Source organism: Falco rusticolus, chromosome 3, assembly GCF_015220075.1.
Source record: "Falco rusticolus isolate bFalRus1 chromosome 3, bFalRus1.pri, whole genome shotgun sequence".
NCBI lineage: Eukaryota > Metazoa > Chordata > Aves > Falconiformes > Falconidae > Falco > Falco rusticolus.
The window spans coordinates 56490046-56512323 of NC_051189.1; the positions used below are offsets into that span (position 1 = coordinate 56490046).

Consider the following 22278-nt stretch of genomic DNA (forward strand, 5'->3'; position numbering starts at 1 on the left):
CCCGCCCCGCCCTTCCGGCGCTGCGCGCGCAGGCCGCCCCGCTTCCGGAGAGCGGGGCCCGCTTGCAGCGTCATCCTGAGGGGCCGGTTTGAATGAGACCCCGAGGGAGGGAGGGACGCGCCGGAACCGCCGCCATCGCCCGCCCGCTCCCTCCCCGCCAGCGCCGCTCCCCGCCGCCCATACGCTTCCCCGCCGCCACCGCGCCCGCCCGGGACACGGCGCGCCGCCCGTCCCTTCCGCCATGCCGCTCTTCTCAGGTGAGCCGGCCCTGGCGCCCGCGCCGGCCTGGCCCGCGGCGGGGGGCCAGCGCCCGCGGCGGCGGCTGCCGTCGCCTCAGCGACGGGCCCTCCCAGCGGCCCCGCCGCCCCCCGCCGGGCCCTTCCCGCCACTGGCGGCGGCGGGCGGGCGGTGCCTCCCGCGGGGCGGGCGGAAGGCTCCTCCGGCGGCCCCGCCGATCCGCACGGCACGCGCCTGGCCCGCCCGGCCGCGGACGGCGGCGGGGGCCGCTGGGGCAGGGGGCCGGGCCCGGCCTGCCGCGGGGCGCGGCGGGGGCGGGGGGCGAGCCCTGCTGGCGGGCGGGGGCCCTTCCGGCGGGGCCCTGCGGCGGGGGGCGCGGCGGGTCGCGCGCGGGCCTGCCGCGGTGTCGCCCGTCCCGCTTTATTTTGGGATTTGTACCGGGAGCGCGCGCCAAGTGCGCGGCAATTCTGCGTCCCTGCCTCCGAATTTGTTTAGGGCCATCTGCCTCCCCTCTTCCCAGTCCGTTTTTTCCCAGCTAAAACCAGCGATATGAAAATTTTCATAAATTGCATCACATCCCACTCGCTCTCTGTGCTGGGGAGGAAAGTTTTTAGCGATGGCTGCTAAAGAGCAAAGCCTCCCGTGACACTTCTAGACCATTTAGAGCTTGTTTACGATTCACAGGTCTGGCCTCTTGCGGCTTTTTAGGATGTGAGGAACAGATTGTAGAAAGCCCCGGTACACGGTTGTGTCCCTGTTCCTCTGCTGTTTTGATCGTGGTTGGCAAGCTGGGATCCTGGTGGCAGTGTTCATAAGCTGTGTTTTCTGTTCAGTGGGGTAAACGTCCTTCATTTTTCTTGGTTTCCATTGTTTTCAAATTAACAGTTTTCTCCTCTATTTTGGAAACTTCTGGTGAAAATCTGGTTGCAGTCTCTGAAACACTCATGCTTTCACTTTCCTCTTGAGTGCTGAGTTGTCAAAAGCAGTGACGCTACAGATTAATAATTGCTAACTCTTTGAGATATTTAGTGGTGCATGCATGATGGTTCAAAAATGCAAAGCTTAAAAGACTGCGGCTGACTTGCTCAGTGACTGAGTGGGTTGTCTTCCCAGAAAGTAGGAAAAGATCTGTGCTTGGTAGGTCAAAATAATAAATGTATTTTTTTAAAAAAATCAGAAGGTTGGGCAAATCAGAAGGTAATTTCTGCTAGAAATACTGAAAAGCCAGTCATTTGAGTCCCTTTGCATGTTGATGTAAACTAAGTTTTGGTTGTTCTTCCTTATTACCCATCACAAGCACTGCATACATCTGAGATCTGAACCTTCTTGGACATTTTTTTTAAATCATGACCTCGAAGAGTTTTATTTTGAAAAAAACCCTGGAGTTCCCATAATATATTTATGTAAAACCAAAGCACAGGCAGAAGGAAGGATATGGCTTTCTTAAAGTATAGTGTTTCAGCCACTTACTGTGCACAGGGGATGTTGTCACGTGCTCTGTTTTGCAGATTTTCAGCAAAACTGCAGCTTGCTAAAGTAGCCTTGAGTACCTATGATAGTGATTGGAAGTGACTGAAGACGTGTAGCCATTCTTTAGAAATACAACGTTGGTTTATTCCAGGCATTTTTATCTGCTCTTGGTTAGTACTGGCTTTACCACAGTGAGGTTAATGTCCCTTTGTGTCATTCTGGTTACTGTTTCTGCTGAAGATCCCGTTTCCAGTGTCAAGAGTTAACACTTTCCGTGAACCAAGTGTTCTCTTCGCTTCTATTTCCAGTCCTGCACCTTTACTGGGGTCAGGGCTTCTGGAGCTGCAACCTGTGCTAGGCTGCTGTCTGTATTTGCACGCAGGTACGTTGTGTGTGTGAACACTGTCAAAACTGAGGAGGGTAGCGGTGGTGGCATTGCAAATGGCACTGTGAGGTAAACCTTCCACTGAAAGGAAGCAGGAGGTGTGCTATTTTATGGGATGTGTCTTGATGCATGCTTACCTCCTCATGGAGCTCTGCGTGAACGACACTGGTAGCCAGATCTATGGCTGTCAGACAGTAGCTTTGCTTTTGAAGGACGTGGTATTGTTTTCCATTGAAGGAGAACGGAAATGCTATGGAAAACTGAACTGGAATTGCCTATCAGAACTTCCTTCAGAAAGTTTTGTTTACAATGAGCAGTGCCAAGAGATTGTGAGAGTTTCTTTCTTACTGCTTTTGTGAAGACTCGCCTAAAGGATTTCTGATGCTGTTACGTACATCTGTTGCTTGCAAAGTTTCTCAGTATACACGTTGTTTACAATGGTTTTGTAGGACATTTTTAGACTTTTTGGAAGTGATATGTTCTGATATAGTAAAGGTGCTCCTTAGATTGATGATTGGCAAGTTTCAGAGTTGAAAACAACATATAAATTCTGGAATTCAAAATACTGGGTTAAACTTGGTAATTACATTCTTGTGTATTAGGAAATAATCTAGTTTCAAAACATTTTGTTTGCAGTTAATGTGAAATGGGGAAAAGAGAAATTTGATGGTGTGGAGCTTAATACTGATGAACCTCCAATGGTCTTCAAAGCCCAGTTGTTCGCACTGACTGGAGTTCAGCCAGCTAGACAGAAGGTTATGGTTAAAGGAGGAACTCTGAAGGTAGAAATCTGTGGGGTTTTTTATATTATTTCTAACCTTATTACATTATAATGTAATGAGCAATGACCATATTTAGAAGTGTTTCTCCAGAAGATCTTTCACTGTATGTATTAAACTGACTACTCTTTTCAGAAATGATTCTGTACGATTCATTGCCAACTACTAGAAAATACCAGCAAAAGTTTGTTGCTAAATGGTTGGGGGGTACACTGCTGTTTTAAAATTCTTCTTCATACTTCTAAAATACTGCTTACACCAAATGCTGCTCTGCTTGGTGGTTTTTTTCGTTTAATGTTCAGAGTCTGAATGCAACTTCTTGCTTTTTAGCTTGTTTAAGAAAAGTTTCTCTGACACTTCTTTGCCATTATTAGGTTAATGTGATACAGGCAACTTTTCTGCAAAAAGCTGTTTACGTCTAAGAAGTGTTGAACAACAGCTGAAGAACTTTACTGAAAAAAAACAGCTTGGCTGCTTTTTATTTTAATCAGATGAGATTTGATGTGGCAGTAGTTAATATTGTGGAATCTTGCATGAAACACAATGGTATATTTAGAAATATGTGATTAATATTAATGAGAATACTTGCTTGTCTTTTGCTGCAGGATAATTAACTTGTCTTTTATTTAATTTCAAATACAGGATGATGACTGGGGGAACCTAAAAATAAAGAACGTAAGTTCTGAGGAATAACCAAATTTTAACTAGTTTGATTTTTATTTTGGCGTTTCAAGAAAGATTTAAAGTTCTTGCTGTTCCTGTTTGAATGGGTAGCTTTTTCTTGAAAATCAGAGCTTGAAGAAAAATAATTTTACAGTTGTGATACCTAAGCATTTTTATAAAGTTATCACTATTGATTTGTAAAAAACCTTTTTTTTGGTATCAGGAGGGAAATCACACCATCTTCCTGAGGTACTTGGGAGCATGGTTTTTTTTTTTTTTCTTTCTTACAAGAAAGTAAGTTCTGGGTCATACCAGGAGTCCTCCTATTTTGTCTGTGACCATGAGAATAAGCGATGTTATTTAGAGAGAGCTTGCAAGTGGGCACTGTCAGTGGTCCAGTGTGCTTGTCCATCCCCAGCACAGAAAATCGTTGCATTTCACATGCTGAGGTTACAGCTCTCCCTATTTCCTTTTTTATCAACCTGCTGAAATTTTTTCTCCTGTACTAAACAGCTGCTGTTTAAAAACAAAGCCATTAGTAATGGTGGTTCATACCTTTGACTAGTTCAGGAAGAAAACAAAAAGGGAATGTACTTGTGTTTCTTAGCTATATAATATTGTAACAGGGAATCACAGAAATTTTCAGGGTTTTTTGGACATTCACGTTTTTGTAGGTTTCTCATAATATCTGTTTCGTACGGGTTTTACTCCAGTTCTTCACTGAGCACATTGAATTAGGTAGCATTACTCTTACCCTTGTAATTAGTTTGCAAGCATCTATTAGCAGTCTAGCTGCAGCTATTGTTGCAGAGTCATTCAGCAAAACCCCTGGTGCATAATACTCTTGTCTTTTTTTGCATACTGTTATGCTAATAACTGCCTCTATTGATTTTAATGGTGTTATGTACTAGTTCTAGGGATTTATTTACAGTGTCAAAACAGTTTCTTTCCATTCTGTTGTCCATCCTTTTCCTTAGCACTGTATTTTTCAAGGCCCCAGATAGCCGTTTTCTCCCCTTTGACAGACCTTATTGTGTAGATGCGCTCAAAACCTCCTTTTCCTTATGCTAGTACAGCAAGCAGGGTAACTTGATGGCTTTTTTTCTCCCCTTGAATGTTAGTCTTCATGCTAAACTGACAGGGTCATTATGGTTATTACTCCCTTTTCAGTTAGTTTAATGTCCTCAGAACTTGCCAGACCAAAGGATGGCACTTGCCTTTCCTGCTTGTTTTTCAAGTGAAAAAAGCAATTCCGAACTCGGAGCTGTGGTCCTTATCATTATCCACAGCTGTCTGAAGTGTTTCCCCAGATTCTAGGCTAAAGATGAGGGATGTTTTTGTTGTTCAGAGAATTCTGAATTTGAGAACTTGAGATTCTGTTGACTGAGAAGCTCAAACACTGCAGCTTTTTCCAAATTTGAATATAGCTGTTTGGTTATCTTTGATTCCAAGGTATTTTCTAAGACTTAAGGGAAAGAGGAATATTTGCACTGAAATGTTGAAGATGTTTGATCCCTGGTGATCCATCAGGAAGGGAGCTTTTCTGAACACTTCACTTTGGGGTATTCCATGAATGTTAAATTTAGTCCCGATTGGAGTCTTGTGTTCTCAGCTGCTGGCAAGCTCACCAGGCTCAGTGGAAACATCTAGCATGGATAGTTGGTCTCAATAAATACTTTCTAGATAATGAGAAAGTTAAAGTGGAATTGGTCTCAATAAATACTTTCTAGATAATGAGAAAGTTAAAGTATACCCTTAAGAAACAACAGTGCAGTGTCAGTTCTGTAAACTATGATAAAGCTTGTGTTTATTTTGGGGGAAATAGCTGAAATATGTCAAGAGCTTTATGATTTTCTTTTTTTAAGTGGAAATAACTGCCCTTAAATATTTATTGCTATTTTCACTGTGTTTCAAGGGGATGACCTTGTTAATGATGGGTTCTGCAGATGCACTTCCGGAAGAGCCAATTGCTCGGCCCGTCTTTGTAGAAGACATGACAGAGGAGCAGTTGGCTTCAGCTGTAAGCATATTTCTAACTTTGGTTTCTTGTAAAATAATGGCAAGTTTTTAAATATTTAGAGTTGCTTAAAAGTGCATTTTGAAACTCTAACGTCTGTTTAGCATTTATAGCTTCTCAAAGAAACGCAAATTTACGTTGATGATCCAACTGGTAGCAGTGATGAGTAGTTTGGAATTCAATTTCAATGCCGTGTAACTAGTGCTGTTTTCTCTTCGAGCAGGCAGCTTAGCAAATTTTCTAAAAATAACATTGCTGATGTTTTTAAAGACAAAGTTGTATTACCTTTGCTGTATTAGTGTCCTGAACTTTGCCTGAATAAGGGCATTTTAGATATGCAAAATTGTTTCCTGCCTCCTTCATATCTATGAAGGGAAACTAGGGTTTGTTTGGGGTGGGGTGTATTTGGGGTTTTGATTGTCCTTGTTGGTAGTATTAGGTAAACTTTCTGAAAAATGGAAATAAGTTTGACATTAGTGGAATAGATTATATGTTTTCCTTTATATGAGTAAAGTCTGGAAGAGAATAATTAGTCTTATTTCTTTCATTAACTTTCTGTTTGTTTCCTTTTTTACTATTTGAAAGACTTAATTTTCTCATCAGTCATTTGAGCTAGGAGCTCTTCGTCATACTTAAAACAGTTGCATGACTGTTGTCAGCTGCACAAGCAGAATGAGAATAGTTTTATCCATGTCTGTGTGAAAACAGATCTGTAGTTTAGGACTGGTTTTGTGCTTGAGTATTTAATGCTTTCCACAGCATCAGCAGGTGAGGGATATTTACGTATTTTTGAGGCTAACCCTATACACAGACTTGGAGATAACTGAGAGGCAAACAAGGAGATGATTTGGTGTCAGATAACATTTTGAAAAAGTTGGTCACATTGCATTTCTCTGATTTTATTATAGATCAAAATTCAGTTGTCCTTACTGCATGCATTCATTAAAAATGGAATACACAGATAAATTAATTATCTCTTTCTAAAATAATCAAGTAGTATTGGTATGCAGTACTACTTCAGTTTCATTAAACGATGTGCTTTTCCTGGACAACTACTTAAATATGCAGGATTGGGGGGAAAAAAAGCGCGCTATTCTATTGTGATTTATAGTTGTTTGTGAAACTGATTAGTTTAATTATTAGCTGGCCTTCGCATTTGTCAAAATTTTAGAAATTCACAAGTTGTCCAGAAGGATCAACTTAATGATCTGTTGCAGGCTTCTGGAAAGGAGTTTAATAATGCTTTTGTTTCTAACTATGAGCTTCATAACATTCCGGGTTTTACTAAAAACTGATTTTAATTAAAACATCAGTGTTTTGTACAAATGTATTCATGTGGAAATTTCATGGAAATAGAATTTTAAGGTCAAAACTTGAATGAGATTATAATTGAGTTTTCTGAATGACTGCCTGCTTGAATATTTTCATTAAAGTAAACAAGCATTCCTGAATGTCCTCTAATAGCACCGAATGGTGAAATGATTAATATAATCAGAAAATGGATCTGGAAAACTTTGTAAAGTTTGATGGAATATTCCAGTTTATACACATCTCTGATCATGCCTTTTTTTAGAAGTTGATGTCAAATTACAGCATTTATACAAAAATGGTTGCACATCTCTCTCAGACCTTCAAGCACCCTTGTAAATTTTTTGGTAGATGGAGTTACCATGTGGATTGACAAACCTTGGCAACACTTGCTACATGAATGCTACGGTTCAGTGTATCCGCTCAGTGCCAGAAGTGAAAGAGGCCCTTAAAAGGTAGGATTCAGTATAAAAATACCACGACTGAAATGTTTTCTTTAGCTTATGAAGTAGATGTTTTGTGCAGTGGTCATCTTAATACTGTTATGGATGATCGTAACAATTTGTTATTATTTGAATCTATTCAAGGTTAATATAATGATTGATTAAAGCTTATCCAGTGGCTGTGTTAGTCTGTACTTTTAAAAGAACTTCAGACTATGTATTTTGGAATCTACTATGTAGACAGCTATGTATGTTGGAACTGGCTTTTGGTGGAGAGAATGTGTTTTGCCAGCTAAAAAAATAGCTCCTCTCAAGATTTCTTTAAAACGCTTGAACAAGCTACTGAACTCCCAACCCTATTTTCTGGTGTTAGTTTGTATGGTCTTGTTCTGTATTAAAGAATCATATGGGAGTCCTGTTCCTTGGAGGAATATTTTTTCAATGGCTTTATTGCACAGTGTGTTTTCAGCTATGAAATTTAGACATTACTGACATTTGGTACTTGGAGGTACAGCAGGAAGCTCTGAGACAGGACCATGGGTGTTACTGTGTCGGCAAACTGGAGTAAGCTGGCGTTACTGTCATGTGGGTGTGTAGGGAACAGAAGACATGCCCTTATGTAATTTGTTTCATTCATTCTGATTGTAGAATAACTTCTGGGGTTTTTGTTTGTTTTGTTTGTTGTTCTGGACGGAAATGTGTAAATGGCCTATTTTTTTGGTGAGGAATCTACAAGAAACTTAAAAATTATGAAGGTCGGAGGAAAAAAGAATACATGGCAGTGTGTCCTGCATATGAATTAGAATGAGAAAACCAGGATTAGGTAGAGCATTGCCATTTTTGGATTACCTTAATTCCTTTAAAATATACTGCTTTCTTGATACCTTGGTACCCAACTGGATTACTGTAAATGCTGGTTATTTAAGTACTTACAAATTTTTCTTCATTCTGTTAGTAGGTGAACCTTAATTATTAGCACTGAGAACTATTTAAAGTACAGAAACTCTGTTCTAAAGCTTTTTCTTGTTTTTCAGTGTTGTCATTTTGGAAGAGTCTGTTTATTTCCATGTAAAGGACTCTTGAGTTACTGCACTGAATCAGAGTAATTGACAAATGTAATATAGCAAATGTCAAAACGTACCCCATAAAACCGGCGGACTGCATTACAAGATGTGGCCTTGCTCTCTGCGGGAAGTCAGATTCACAGGCAGCTACTCTGTTTTCCCCTGGAGACTTAATTTGGTCTTCCCTGCTTGACGACAGCATTGAAGGGTATATGGCAGTGGGAGAGAGCTGAAAGGACTCACATGGGAAAGCTTACTATTAGAGCTTAATTTCTCACCAGCTGCTTCATTGATCTCTGCAAGGGTACTCCATGTTTTGTAGGATGCCAGGGGGGAAAGTTTCCTGCTCATCATCTAGCAATGGACAGAATTTTTAAAATTCAGTCTGAGATTAAAGAATGCATGAGACCCTTCTTTTGCTTGAAGGCTTCTTTGCTTTCAGGAGGCCATCTGTTCCTCATGCAGCTGGTAAATTAAGAAATCACTCAAAGAAGAGTGGTAAGTTTTAGTAGTATGGGTGGACTCCCATACTTTTTTTAGTGTAGGAAATACCTCCCCAGGAAAAATGTCTCACCTCTTACTGTTCCGCTTGTGCTGTGAAGGGAGGAAGCGAGCCTGCCCCCCATCTCTGTGCATTTTGTCTGCCGTCTATCCCTGAAAGTGTTTTATTCCACTTATCTGAAGAAGTTGTGGCAAACGTTTCGGAAATGGGGTAGCTTCTATTCAGACTTTTTCTCGGTTTCTCTCAAAATACGTTGAGTCTTTGAGGCAAATGGATTAGGGAAGCAGCAGTGATGTATCCAAAATTCTCAGTCTTCCTTTATTTACTGTCTCAAGGATGCCAGTTTTCCTTTGCTTCCATGCAGTGCTTACGAAATAGCTGAGACTTTCAGGTGAGTGAGTAAATCTTATCTTCAGTTACTTCTGTTCTGGTGATTTGATTTCTTCTGATACATTGAAATACATCTAGCTGCTGCCTGCTTTATGATTTAAAAGCCTGACTGCTCTTCTTGATTGTGTTTAATTGCATACAATTTATTTTTCTTTTAGGTATGGTGGTGCCTTAAGAGCTTCAGGAGAAATGGCCTCTGCTCAATACATTACTGCAGGTTGGTGCTTAGAGTAGAGCACAGGCTAGTGTGTGATTTCCTGCTAACTGCAGATGAAAATTGCGGTTAGAGCTCTGCGTGTTTTTCTTTAGCGTGCATGCCTTAGGAATTTCAGATCTGCTAGCACTGGAGGATTCATTTGCTCTGTCGTTAATATCTCTAAAGGTTATTCTGACTGTGGCTGCAAAGCATACATCTCTACATACTACGTAGCTGCAGGCTAGGAAAGAATATATGCAAGTGCGACTGAGGCTTAGATAGAAATCATTCATATCTCTTAACTGTTTTAACAGGTAGGCATAAAATAATTGGAACTTCCTAAAGCAGACTCCATCCATCTGATGATTTGATCAGTTTGTATAGAAATATTTTAGTGTACAGTTCTGTTTCACTTAATGGTAGGCTAATGCCATGCTCCTAGAATATGTATTTCGTTGCTATTTTTTAATATGATTTATTGGCTGAGCATTATTGTTAAGGTGGTAGCTGATGCTTTATCAGTGGTCTTAGCCTTTACCCTAAAGATCCAGATTTCATAACTGAAATAGAAAGTAGTATCTTCAAAAGGAAAGTTACTCTTTGTTGTGGTGATCTGGGTGCTCACAATGTGGGAGCTCACGATGGCCCTGTATCTCCCAAGTTCTAACTAGAATTCTAGTTAGACCCCTTACACTTGAACAAGGGTACTACTTGTCCACTTTTTCTTTTTTTACTCTATTTCATTGCCCCACTAAGATGCTGGGCCAGGACACTGGGATTTCTACCAGTCCATTTAAGGAAAAACAAAACAATATAAGGAAGGAAAGGTCCAGTTTGTGGGTATGCCTGCTGATCGAGTTTTGGGGTGGTAAGTTCTGTGGTTACTCTATACAACCATGCCTGCCCCTCCCCTTTCCACTGCCCTTACTTTGTGACCCTTATTTTCTTTGTAAGGTGACAGCTCCGCTTTTTAGGAATCTTAGTAGTTTGAGTAATTCATGGTTAATTCTTTGGTGCTGAGCCGGTCAAGAACTCCTGCATGACACTTACGGCATTTTTTTTTTTAAATTGCTGTGTCATATCAGTTGTCCCTCTTACCAAAGTCAGTGAAGATATTTCTTTAAGAGAGGAAGCAATTGACCGTGGTTCCTTGTAATCTTGCCTATATTCACTTACTCAAGAGTATCATTCAGTAGTCTCTCTGCTTGTAAATTAGTGGCCATGCAGACTCTTGCCTACCTCACAGGGTTGTCGTGAGGATTAACAGGTGTCTGAAGTGATTTGTGGATTTAAAATGCTGTAGCCTGGGTAGATAAGACATACATAGTAGTGTGTCTGGAGCAAAAAAGAAAGCCATGTGTATTGTCATGCAATCAGTAGCATTCCTTGAATTTCACGTAGTTATGAACTGTCTACACATATGCATACACATACTTGTTTTCTTGGGTTTGAAATTAAGCAAGAGTATTTTCTAGATATCTTAGTTGGGGAAAAATGAAAGTGTTTTTGCCTGTATTTGGTGAAACTTAAGCTGCTATAGAGAATAGATAGTGAATACATTGTGGTTTTGCTAGGTGTAGTCCTCTGTGAAAACACTGTTGCTAAACTGCTCAAAAATGTTGTGTTTTTTTGGTTAGCAGCCAGGAAAGACAAGGCACTGTACCAAACTCTCAGGACTGTCATCTTCACACATGTAAAGTCATGCTCACAAATGAGATCTTAGGTGCACCTGTTATGCCACCTGGAAAATCAGAAAGATTAAATTGGACGCTGTTAAATGATCAGTCTTTAAATGTTGCTGCTGTTTTAGTATTCTTTTTAAACTTCCTACCAGGTTTGAATTGTTTTTTCACTTCTGAAAGCATTCACTTTTTCTTCAAGCTCTTAGAGACTTGTTTGATTCCATGGATAAAACTTCCTCCAGTATCCCACCTATCATTCTCCTGCAGTTTTTACATATGGCCTTCCCACAGTTTGCAGAGAAGGGTGACCAAGGCCAGTATCTTCAACAGGTAAAGACCGATTATTAGCTTACTGTTTGAAAATTCTGTAGTGTGTTGGAAATTGAGAACAAGAATATTTTAAGACTTTCCTTCTCCTGTGAAAATAATTTATCCCAGTAAAGTGTTTGTTTTTGTGTCGTGTAGAAAAGTTGAATGTAATACCAGCTCTGAAAATGTATGGCGGAATAGGAGAATTTCTTAGTGAAGGAATCCTTACATTTGGTTTTGTAGTGTAAAGATGGGTGGGGTTTATATTACAAAGTCATAACACTACCAGTTAGATTTCATGTTCTGTTCCCTTCCTAGGATGCCAATGAGTGCTGGGTGCAGATGATGAGGGTCCTGCAGCAGAAGCTGGAAGGCATAGAAAGTGATACAGTGATGGAGGTAATTGTAGTCTTCAACCAGAGTTGGACTTACAATATTGTACTTGTGATTCACTATTTTTTGCTAAGGATTATCTGCTTTCTGAGTTTTGACATGTATCTATAGTCCAGTAAATGAAATTGTTTTCTGATGTGCCTGATCAGCATAATGCTACCTATATCATGTCAGCTATGCTATGGGGTGTACTATAGGAATACTTCCCCTTTGCGCTTTGTAAGGTATGTATTGGACCAGGGTGGTGGTGATTGTGAGTATGCTGTAGCTGGCCCTAATAACCGGTGAATTTAGCACATAAGAACTTCTTTTCTGAAAAAAGTGTGCTACAGCATTCTTGACTTACACAAATGCTATTTCAAACAGACAGCTAGCCTAGTCAACCTGGTAAGAAACTGAAGTTAGTTCAACTTTCTTCTTTGAAAACTGTTTTTTTGGAGAGTCTTGACAGTGGCAAAAATCTGATAAGACTACTCCAGACAGATTTAAGTTGAGGGGCAGGCAGGTGTGACTTTGATTGAAATCTTGCTTGTTAATATAGAAGTGTCTTTAACAGTACTATAAATGCATTTGTTTTGAAATTTTTATGCTACGTCAGTTGACTAAGTAGGAGAAGATGCACCTATAGAAGGGTGAAGGAATAGGCTTTAAAGAATTTAAATAAATGGGGTTATTTTGTCTGTAAAGAAGACTCTCTGTACATGCTATTTAAAGTTACATCGTAAGATAATTTGTTTTACAGACAGACTCTGGAGCTACAGCAGCATCTTCTAAAAAGAAGAGTTTAATTGACCAATTCTTCAGCATTGAATTTGAAACAGCGTATCCTAAAGACTAAGGCAAGACATAAAGAATGATGATAATTTCACACTTCAGCAGTTGAGTGCAGGGAGGGTGAAAAGCATTGTTGAGAACAGTATGCAAAATAAAGGTGTGGTGGGGAGGAGAGGGAATGAAGTGTTGCAGGAGTACACACAAAGTTAGGATTGGATATACTTTGAGAGAGAGGATGATGTGCGGAGGAAGAATTGGTAGTGGAAATTTACAGAAAAACCCCACTGAATTTAAATACCAGATTTTCTCCCCAGAGATTACCAGTTGTCCACTTCAAGGGTGGTGACATGGTTTATTCAAATAAAAGTAATTATTGTCCTAAATAGCCTTTGTTTGGCTTGTAAGAGAATGTTGCTGATACACTTGGCATACTAAACATGCACAAAAGATGGCTTGATTGATTTCTTAGGAAATAAAATAGATGCATGCTGTTAGATGAGTAAGATACTAATGCAGCTGACAACTTTCTAGTAGCTTTTTATATAGCAAGAACAAAAAGCCTATGACCACATGGGGCACACATGCCAAGTATTACTCTTTTCCCACTTCCCCACTACAAAATCCTGGCCATCGTGTAACTAACCACCACTTTCAGAAAGAATTATACTGTGTGTTTTGCTTGTCATAAACAAGGAAACATTCCCTTAGATAAGGTACTTTATCTCATAGCTTGGTAGTAATAAAGCATAAAGGCTTTTTTTAAGGTAAGAATCGTGCATCTCTCTCCTCGTAGTATGGTGTTTGTTGTCCCTGAAATAGTTGGGAGGAGCAGAATGCATAGCTAAGAGGAATGATGCATAGGCCAATGGCAGGAGGAGGAGACTTGGTAGAACAGTTGTGTTGCAAGCCTTCAGAGGCTTCAAATGCATTATGGCAGCTTTTGTAGAATAAATGCATTCAGAGCACGGAAAAATATCTAGAAGGAAGTGGGTGAGAGAAAAGGATTGGGGAAGAAGTATGAAAAAGAAGAGGTTGGACAGAATGATTAGAAGAATGTGTAGAAAATAATGAATAAATGGACTTCTTTTCAGTGGAGAGGACATACAAGGCTTGGAAAGGAGGCTGTGCATGTTGAAAGAAATGGGAAATCTGGCCAGCAGCAGGAATAGAAAAACTTTATTGTAAACAGCAATGGAGCATAATGTTGCAGGAGGGCTTAATAACTTGCTATTGGCAGACGGTATGATCTGTGGCCTGGGGGCTGGGTGGTTAATGGGGAGAAGGAAGAATAAAGCAGGCCTCGCAAGCTGAAATGGTGATTAAAAACTTTACCTTTTTTGGTATGCTGTCTGCCTCTGCTGCTACTTGTCATTAGACACAAAGGAACAGATTGATTAGAAGGAAGGACTTTTTCAAGTCTTCTGGTTTTTATACTACAAGGAGTAAAAGTATTATTGATGTACAAGCACAAGAGTATCTTGAAGTACAGTGCTGTTCAGCATGTTGTTTTCACTAGAGCTGTAGTTCAGCTCTTGGTGCGTGATAGTTTTCCTTAATTTTGTGAAGCATGAAATGTACAGAAGCTGAAGAAGAGGAAGTAACTAAAGGAAAGGAGAATCTGCTTCAGCTTAGCTGCTTTATCAATCAAGAAGTGAAATACCTGTTTACAGGACTGAAATTGGTAAGCCATTATAACTTTTATTTAATTGAAATTCTGCATGACCTGTGTTTTTAATCTATGACTTGGAATTGACATCTGCTGGCCCAGCTTTACAAAGTTGCAAGATGTTTTGGTTTTGATGTTGAATGGGGAGGTAGCAGGGGAAATTAATTGCCTGTTAATGTAAAGCAGACTTCAACAGGGCACTTTCTTGACCCTTGACATGGTCTTCCCCATGCAGGTAAGCAACTGCAAGCCAACTTGCTACTTGTTTGTTCAGCTGGCTTTCACTTCAGACTGAACAGTATCACAATTCAAGCATGCTGTAAATAGTTTCCAAAAAGTCCAAAAGTCAATTTTAAAATAGGGTGGCGTTTTGGTTGCTAAGAAAAAAAAATCAGATGATGGAACAATTAAACTTAATTTCGCAGATTTTGGAGGGGATTATGTTTTCCATGACACAACATCATCTTTAAACTGTTCATTTAAGTAGAAATTCTTAAAATAGTCTGTGCTTTTTATGTATATGTTTCTAAGTTTTCAGGGATTTTTTTGAGAATCTGAAGGAGCAAGGAGAGGAGCTACTACACAACCTTTGTAGTAACTGCTTTTGCACAGTATTTGCACAAGAGCAGGGATGGAAGAAGTGATCTGGTTTGTACAGGACTGGACCAAGTTGCATGGTTCTCAGATAATCTTTGTTATCTGCTTTTTCTTTTTGACAGAATTTAGACTGAAAAGTAAGATAAAATAGTTATGCTCACAAATAAAACAGATTATGAAAAAAAAACCCCTCACTTTCAGGCCAGAAAAGGTCTAGAGTTCTTACGCTGGGTTGCCTGTAGCAAGACGGTCACAACAGTAACAACCAGGCCAGTCTTTCCCTGAATTTGGAAGGGTCCCTGGGAGTATCTTCACCTGTCTCCTTACATGCAGCTCTGTCTGCTTTAGACAGAGTTGAGAAACATGCAAATATTTTTGTCACAAGGAACTTGACTTTTTCATTAGTTATGTTCTAAGCATGACATGACACATTTGTAATCAATTTCAGATACGATTCATAACCCATCCAGTTGCAGATTCTACTCCTGTAGAATAAAATTTTCTGCAGAGTGAAACTTTTAAGTGTTGTCAGGGCTCAGGAATGAGCCTAGAGCTGAACAAATGAATGGGCATGGTCTTTCTGCCAAGGAATTTCAAAATTGTGTGTTGTAATGACTGATAGCAACAGAAGAGATTGCCAGAATGCGATTTAGTTTACGGTTTGTTTATTTGTGCGGTGCTTTTTTTTAAGTTGTGTTTTATCGTGAATGTATGTGATATTACCTTTAATGTTTTTTTAACAGCGTCTTCAAGAGGAAATCACCAAACAGTCTCCAACACTGCAGAGAAATGCACTCTATATCAAATCTGTGAGTGGTACTTTTGTGGCTCTTTTTATGATTCTTCTAATTTTCTGTCCCAAAACACAAACTTATTGCTGTACAGCATGTGATTTATGTTTCTAAAGCATCTGAATATCTGCTACAAGAAATTTAAGACCAGTTGAAAATTACTACTTTGACTATACTACTATAGAGAGCTTCAGAATAGGAGGTCTTGTTATATTCCTATGTGTTTGTGTACAAATATGTTCCCAGAATAGCTTGTAGTTTAGGATGAGCAGTGTTTAAAGTGTAAAAGATCTGTGAATATCTAAAGTAATAGTTTTTTCTAATTTTTCTTGTAGTCTAAAATTAGTCGCCTGCCAGCATACCTGACTATTCAAATGGTTAGATTTTTTTATAAAGAGAAAGAATCTGTGAATGCCAAAGTTCTTAAGGTAAGTTTTCTGCATATTGAGGTTAAATTCCTCTTTATGCTTTTCAATGATTTTTTTTTTTTTTTAATAGGTAGACACTAATACTTGAGGGTTATTTACTAAATTGCCTTAACATTGCATTTACAAATATTAACAGGGCAGTTTCTTTGCTTAAGTACAATGTAGCTTTGTTCCCTATGTGTGGCAAACTATATTATGAAAATAGCCTGGGGGAGAAGATAAGGGACAGAAGTGAGTTTGCTCCCATAGTGTTAGGATGGTTTTTTGTCTCTTTACCAGTGGTTCAGAGGAGAATGTTTAAGGAGAGGACTATGCTTTTAGTCACTGGACAGCGTTACAAAGTTGATGAGAAATGTTTATGCTAACAGACCTTCTGTATAACTGTATTAGTTACTTTAATTGTCTGGCTTCCTGATTAACAAATGGCAAGAGCCAGTTGTGAACAGCCACGTGTTCCAGTTTTGCTTTCTGTTGGCCTTGGCTGATAGACCTCGCAGGCTGCCCAAGGAGCATCTGGATAGATGGTACCTGTTCCTTACAAGAGAAGCAAGGGAATAAAAATTGAAGGTGCATGTAAACAATTTTAAAAGATTGTTTGGATAACAAAATTGACATTTTTGCAAGTGTACAGTCGTTCTACATGCATTTTTTTTTTCATAGGCCTGCAGAGGTATTTCTGTAGTATAAAAGTATGACAGCTATTAACAAAGAATCTAAATATTTACATTGAACATAGTAATTTATGATGGTTTGTTTATACTGAATCAGATTTTCTTCTGTGAAAGTATTGTAGCCCATTAGGTAAGTACTGTTGGCAACATTTCAGTAGATCAGGTTGTCATAAATGTGAGAAGAGTTGCATTTAATTGGACTTAAGTGTTGTCTTCCCATGGGAGAATGCTTTAATGTGGAGTACCAAATTATGCTAATACTCTTTATACTTTTTACTTCCTAGGATGTTAAATTCCCTCTTATGTTGGATGTGTATGAGCTGTGTACACCAGACCTTCAGGAAAAAATGGTTTCTTACCGGTCAAAATTCAAAGACATAGAAGACAAAAAAGTAAATCAACAGCCAAAGAATGTAAGTGTGACATTTTGATTAAAGAAGTCATACATCTGAAATTGGGGTACTAATAATAACAACTAGATAAAACTTGACATCTTTAAATATTTTTTTTTCTTATTTAGCATTCAGACTCCTTGATATTGAGCTTTAGATCTTTGTGTGTATTTTCATGAAAATACAATAATTTTCTTTAATATGACTGCTTGATGAGAAATGTTAAATGCTGTAGACAAACATGTTGCTTACATTTTGATTTCAAAATATATTAAAATGTAATGCTTCTGCTTGCCAGTGGTATGCCTAAAGGTTTTCTGTGAATTACACAAAATTACTCTCTTCAAACGTTGCCGCTTGCTGGCAGTGTGGGGTCTAGGTAGCTGTTTCCTGCTAACCAACTGAAAAGGGTTGTACAAGGGACTACTATGTGTCTGACTGATAAAATTCAGAATATATGTACTAGTGAGCTAAAAGTCTGTACTCTAGGAAGTTGGTCTACATATTCTAAAACTGACTTCCCTTTCTTTAATGAAGTCAAAAAGTAAACAAGCTATAACACTAGCATTTTAGCCATGTTGTTTTTTAAAGTTTGCTAGTCTTTTCATGGCTTAACTGCTGGCAGTTTTATTTAAATGTTTGAATAAGGCTTGCAACAGCGTGGAGCAAGGAAAGAGTGCTATTTTAAAACGGAATGTATTAGCCCTTGGAGTCTGACTCTAGTATTTTCTTGTTGCCACTTTTGCTGCTAGCAAGTCCCTAACAGGGAATAAAGTCTTCAATTTTCAGAATCGTTTTTTGTAAACAAACCTGTAAATCTGGTGGCTAAACAGTCTAGGCAGTAAGTGTCAAAATGGTTATATGTTTGCCTTAAAATGTGGTCTTATTTTAGATTAGGCTTTCAGATGTCCACCTAGAAATACGGTAATGAACACGTTTCAAGTTGAACAAAAAATGTTTAGGCTTAAAAACAAGTTTAAGTGAATGGAATGTTGGGATTTGATATGATTGTGCTAAAGCTTTTTTTCAAAACCATTCCACATTAATTCAGCATATTCTGTTCTTTAGTCTAGTAAAAGTGATGGCGCACAGAAAGAAGTTAAATACGAACCATTTTCTTTTCCCGATGGTGAGTACAGGGAAGTAAATCTATTTTAAAGTAACTTTCCATTTACTTATGTTTAAGTGGACCTGATGGTAGTAATATTTTGAGAACCCTGGTTATTTTTAATGCCTTTGAAAATAACCTTCAGAAACTGACAAATTTAAAGAATGGAAAGATCAGGCAAACCAAAATGCTGTTGATATGCTCAGAGACATAATCGTCACCCACCTGACAAGTTGATGAATCATAAAAAACATGCTTATCAAAAGATACATGCATGTAATGCGCAGTTATTTTGTATGCTGCTTTGTCAGTGGATGGTAGAAAGCTGAAATTGAAACAAAAACTTGAACTGGACTTTTGAAACTGCTGTGCTGGTGCTGATGTTGCCTGAATCTAGGGGGCCTGGAGCTCGAACGCCCTAGGCATTCACCCTTGTGTTGAGCGCACTGTGCAGAAATTACTTTGGAGATCGCGTTTGCCCAAACTGTTACTGCGCGGTGCTTCCAGAGGCTCGTGTGCGATGCGCTGCGCGAGGCAGTGTTGCCTAGCTCAGGAGCACAGTGTAAACTGAATATTCTGGAGTGCTGAGAAATGCAGTTAAGGCATGTTGGGGGCTGTAGTGCCCTACTTGGTACGTTTGGAATTGGCCTGTTTTTTCCATTGAAAAAGTGAATGGTGTAATTGAACTAACTGTGGAGTAGTCAATCTGCTGTACTTGCGTATTCTCAGCAGTGTCGCTGTGCAGCCTGTGCTCAGCACATCAGTTCTTGCAGTTTCATGGCTCGCCCTGAGTGCAGACAGCAGCTGGCGTTTGAAGGAAGTAATTGGCCAAACCTGCCCAGAAGGTTTACTTGATCATACATCATGATTTTAATACTTTAAGCTCACTGTATTTGCGTTACATCAGGATACAGATTAATGCCATGAGAATGCACAGCATTCCCAGTTTCCTGAGAGGCTGTCCTGGCTGACAGGTGCTGCTTTTAGTTTACAGTGATTTACAGCTGTGCTGTAAATGGGGTTTTACACAACTACAGTTGTGTATACGCTGCTGCAGAATAGCTAATGTGTCCTTGTCTGTGTGCTGTTAAAAACACTAAAACTGTTCATGTAGTACTCATGTAACTTCTTTTTCCCCCTCTTCCTTCAGATATTGGTTCTAATAATTGCGGCTATTACGACCTGCAGGCAGTGCTAACACATCAAGGCAGATCAAGTTCCTCTGGGCATTATGTGTCTTGGGTTAAAAGGAAACAAGGTAAAAAACCCCAAAACGATAGCACTGTTAACCACCCTTCACAGCTTCTTCCATTTTAAAGGGGCTGTTAAGAGTGCTTAGATTTTATGTACCTAAATTACAGATAATCCTCTTGTTTTTCTTGCAGATGAATGGATTAAATTTGATGATGACAAAGTCAGCATTGTTACACCTGAAGATATTTTGAGATTATCTGGGGGTGGAGACTGGCATATAGCTTATGTTCTACTCTACGGGCCTCGCAGAATTGAAGTAATTGAAGACGAAGCTGAACAGTAGTCTTCAGTTTTAGTCATTCTGCTTAGGTGTGAAATAAATGTTGATTACTGATCACTTCTTTAACCCCAGAGCTTTAGCAAATGGGTAAATAATTTGTTCAAACCTTTTCATGTGAAGAGGGATACTGTTTCAAAATGATCCACATACCAATTGGTCACTACTGGAGTGAACTGCCCACTGCCGTGGTGACACTTAAAATAGCTTTAATGTCTTGCAGAAGATAATTTTTTTAAATGAGCCTTTTCCTCCCCTGCCCCCCCTTCCTCTTGAATGTCATCAAGTATTTATTACACACCTACTCTCACATTTGTTACTCTTGCATGGTTTATACCACAGTTCAGTAGCTGTCCATCCTTTGCCTTACCTGGCAGTTTTGTTAGGAAGGTAGAAGAGAAACTGTTGCCTTGTTGTGTAACTCAGTGCTGCTGCCCATAGCCAACAGCTGTGGCTACGATCAAATATTTGTCCAGCCTGACCTGCTGATTCAGTCTGTTCTGTTGCTGGCATCTCATGACTTCAGAGTAAATTGTGATCAACAATGTGTCTCCATTAAAAAAAGTTCATGTCTTGGTAGTGTAGCTAGTATGTGTTTGTTTTCACTTCTCGGGCCACCACTGATGAATGTCTTGAAGCAGTCATGTAATAAAGCCTTTTTTTTTTTTTTTAAGCTGTAGGGACTTATCTCCTGTCCTGTTACTCTTTACTCAGTAGACAAGACTAGTACGGTGGCTGCAAAACTGGGTATTGCTTACTTACAGTAACTTCTGTTCCTTCCCCACAGGAATACAGCAGCTGTATGCTAGTGGGAGGCTGCAGTAAAAAAGTATTTCAGTGTTGGTTACAGCCAGAAAAGCACTAAGCCATCAACAGGACTCAACCTTCTGTGTGGGGGATCTGATTTTTAGTGTGGCCCAGTCCCTTCTGGGAGAGCTAGTCCATATTCATGTGAAATGCCTTCAGTCGTGTCTCCATTAACAGGGACCACACGGTGAGTTTGACTGTGCCTCACTTGCTGAGAAGGGACTCCTCTTTTGCCCTCCGCTGGGGACACTGGCTTCAGCTGTGACCCTACCGGCTAGTTTTTTCTGCCTTACAGCTTGTGTTGGCAGGTACGGCGCTGCTGCCTTTCTGCACAGCTTCCCCTGGGAGCACGGCAAAGGCCTAAGGATGTATTTTTAAAACGTTGCATGATGCTTAAAGGCAGGCTCCACCCCTGAAGGAAGCCCCAGTGCAGTACCAGCTCTCTTCCTCTGTACCCCACAGAAATAGTACAGGCTCCTCTGTTTTTAAAAGCTTGCTCTGTCCCCTGTTAAGGAGGAAGGAGAGATGGTGCCTGTGCCGGCTGGCTGTTCTGTGGAACTGCCTCCTCCCAGCTGTGGTCCTACGATCAGTGCTTCCTCTCTTAAAGCGCCTGGCAGCAGCTGAAAAGAGCTGCTTGCTCTGAACAATTGCGTGACCCTACACCTATGAAAAAACTGATCTTCTATTACTGGTTACAGCCCCATAGTTACAAGAAAAGGTTAACTTTTTCCTTCCCAAACAGTGTACTGTCCCATTTTTCTGCTGCTCTTGCATTTTCCTAATTTTGAGACATGTACACTTACGTGTGACAACCGTACAAGTCATCTCACTGGGACAAGATACACTTAATTACTAATAGCTGGGACACTGAAAACACCATCTCCTTTTCTTTCTAGGTCTGTCAAACCCTTTAGTTGCATCTTAGGGCTGGGGGCTTGAATCAGTGGTCGGGATCCTCACAGTCAGGGTCTTGCCCCAGGTGGGTCTACTTTCAAGCCTGTCTGAGGCCAGAGCCGTGCTGTCACGTTTTGACGAGGTCATACTTGTCAATGATGCAGAAAAAAAATCTGCGTTCCTCCATGCACAAAACGACACAGGACTGCGCTGCTGCTGGATCAAAGGTAAATCAGGGGGACAGCTCATGCCCAAGTCTATTGCCTTGACCATGAGTCCGGAGATTCTGGTTCATGACTGAACTATCACGACTACAACTCACTGGACGTAGCTTCCTTCAGTCACCTTCCATGTGGCTGTCATCCCCAGCTCTCCCAGCATCAAGGCGGCAGGCAGGCCGCATTCAGCTGTTAGTCATCCCCACACATCTCAGATCACAATACGCTCCAGTCCCTTCATCATCTGAAATCGTTAACATTTCATACCTTCTACCCATCGTACCTGCAGCCGGAGGTAAGAGGCAGGCTGTACTGTATTTCCAACACGTGTCCCATACCAGCTTTCACTGAAGTGCCACATCATCGAATTCTTAATACCGTTCAATCCAAGTGGCGTACCAGGCACAGAGCTCTCAGCAGCAGCTCTGCAGGCAGGAACTCCTCTCCGAGCTGGTAGCTAAACACCCTGGAAATTCACAGGTACGATTTAATGACCAACTGAAGCAGTACTCTGCGGAGAGGAAGTTCTCCGATCCACAGTTTTCCAAATGCTCGGCATGATG

General features: G+C 40.3%; 1 protein-coding gene across 2 annotated transcripts; it reads left to right on the top strand.

The window, feature by feature from the left end:
- The first annotated feature begins 22 nt into the window (after positions 1–22).
- Positions 23–20462, top strand: USP14 (ubiquitin specific peptidase 14). 2 transcript variants are annotated; one of them, XM_037381974.1, is made up of 16 exons: positions 24–257; positions 2729–2874; positions 3514–3546; positions 5450–5554; positions 7211–7314; positions 9417–9475; positions 11336–11466; positions 11764–11844; positions 12581–12660; positions 14179–14293; positions 15619–15684; positions 16002–16094; positions 17050–17178; positions 18226–18286; positions 19416–19523; positions 19651–20462. In XM_037381974.1, exons 1-16 carry the CDS (start codon positions 242–244, stop codon positions 19800–19802), a joined length of 1479 nt encoding a protein of 492 aa, XP_037237871.1. In that variant the 5' UTR covers positions 24–241; the 3' UTR covers positions 19803–20462. The 2 variants fall into 2 exon arrangements, 1 of the variants encoding a protein (XP_037237871.1); XR_005103419.1 differs by lacking the exon at positions 18226–18286 and having other exon boundaries at positions 23–257; positions 19651–19768.
- The last annotated feature ends 1816 nt before the right edge of the window (positions 20463–22278 follow it).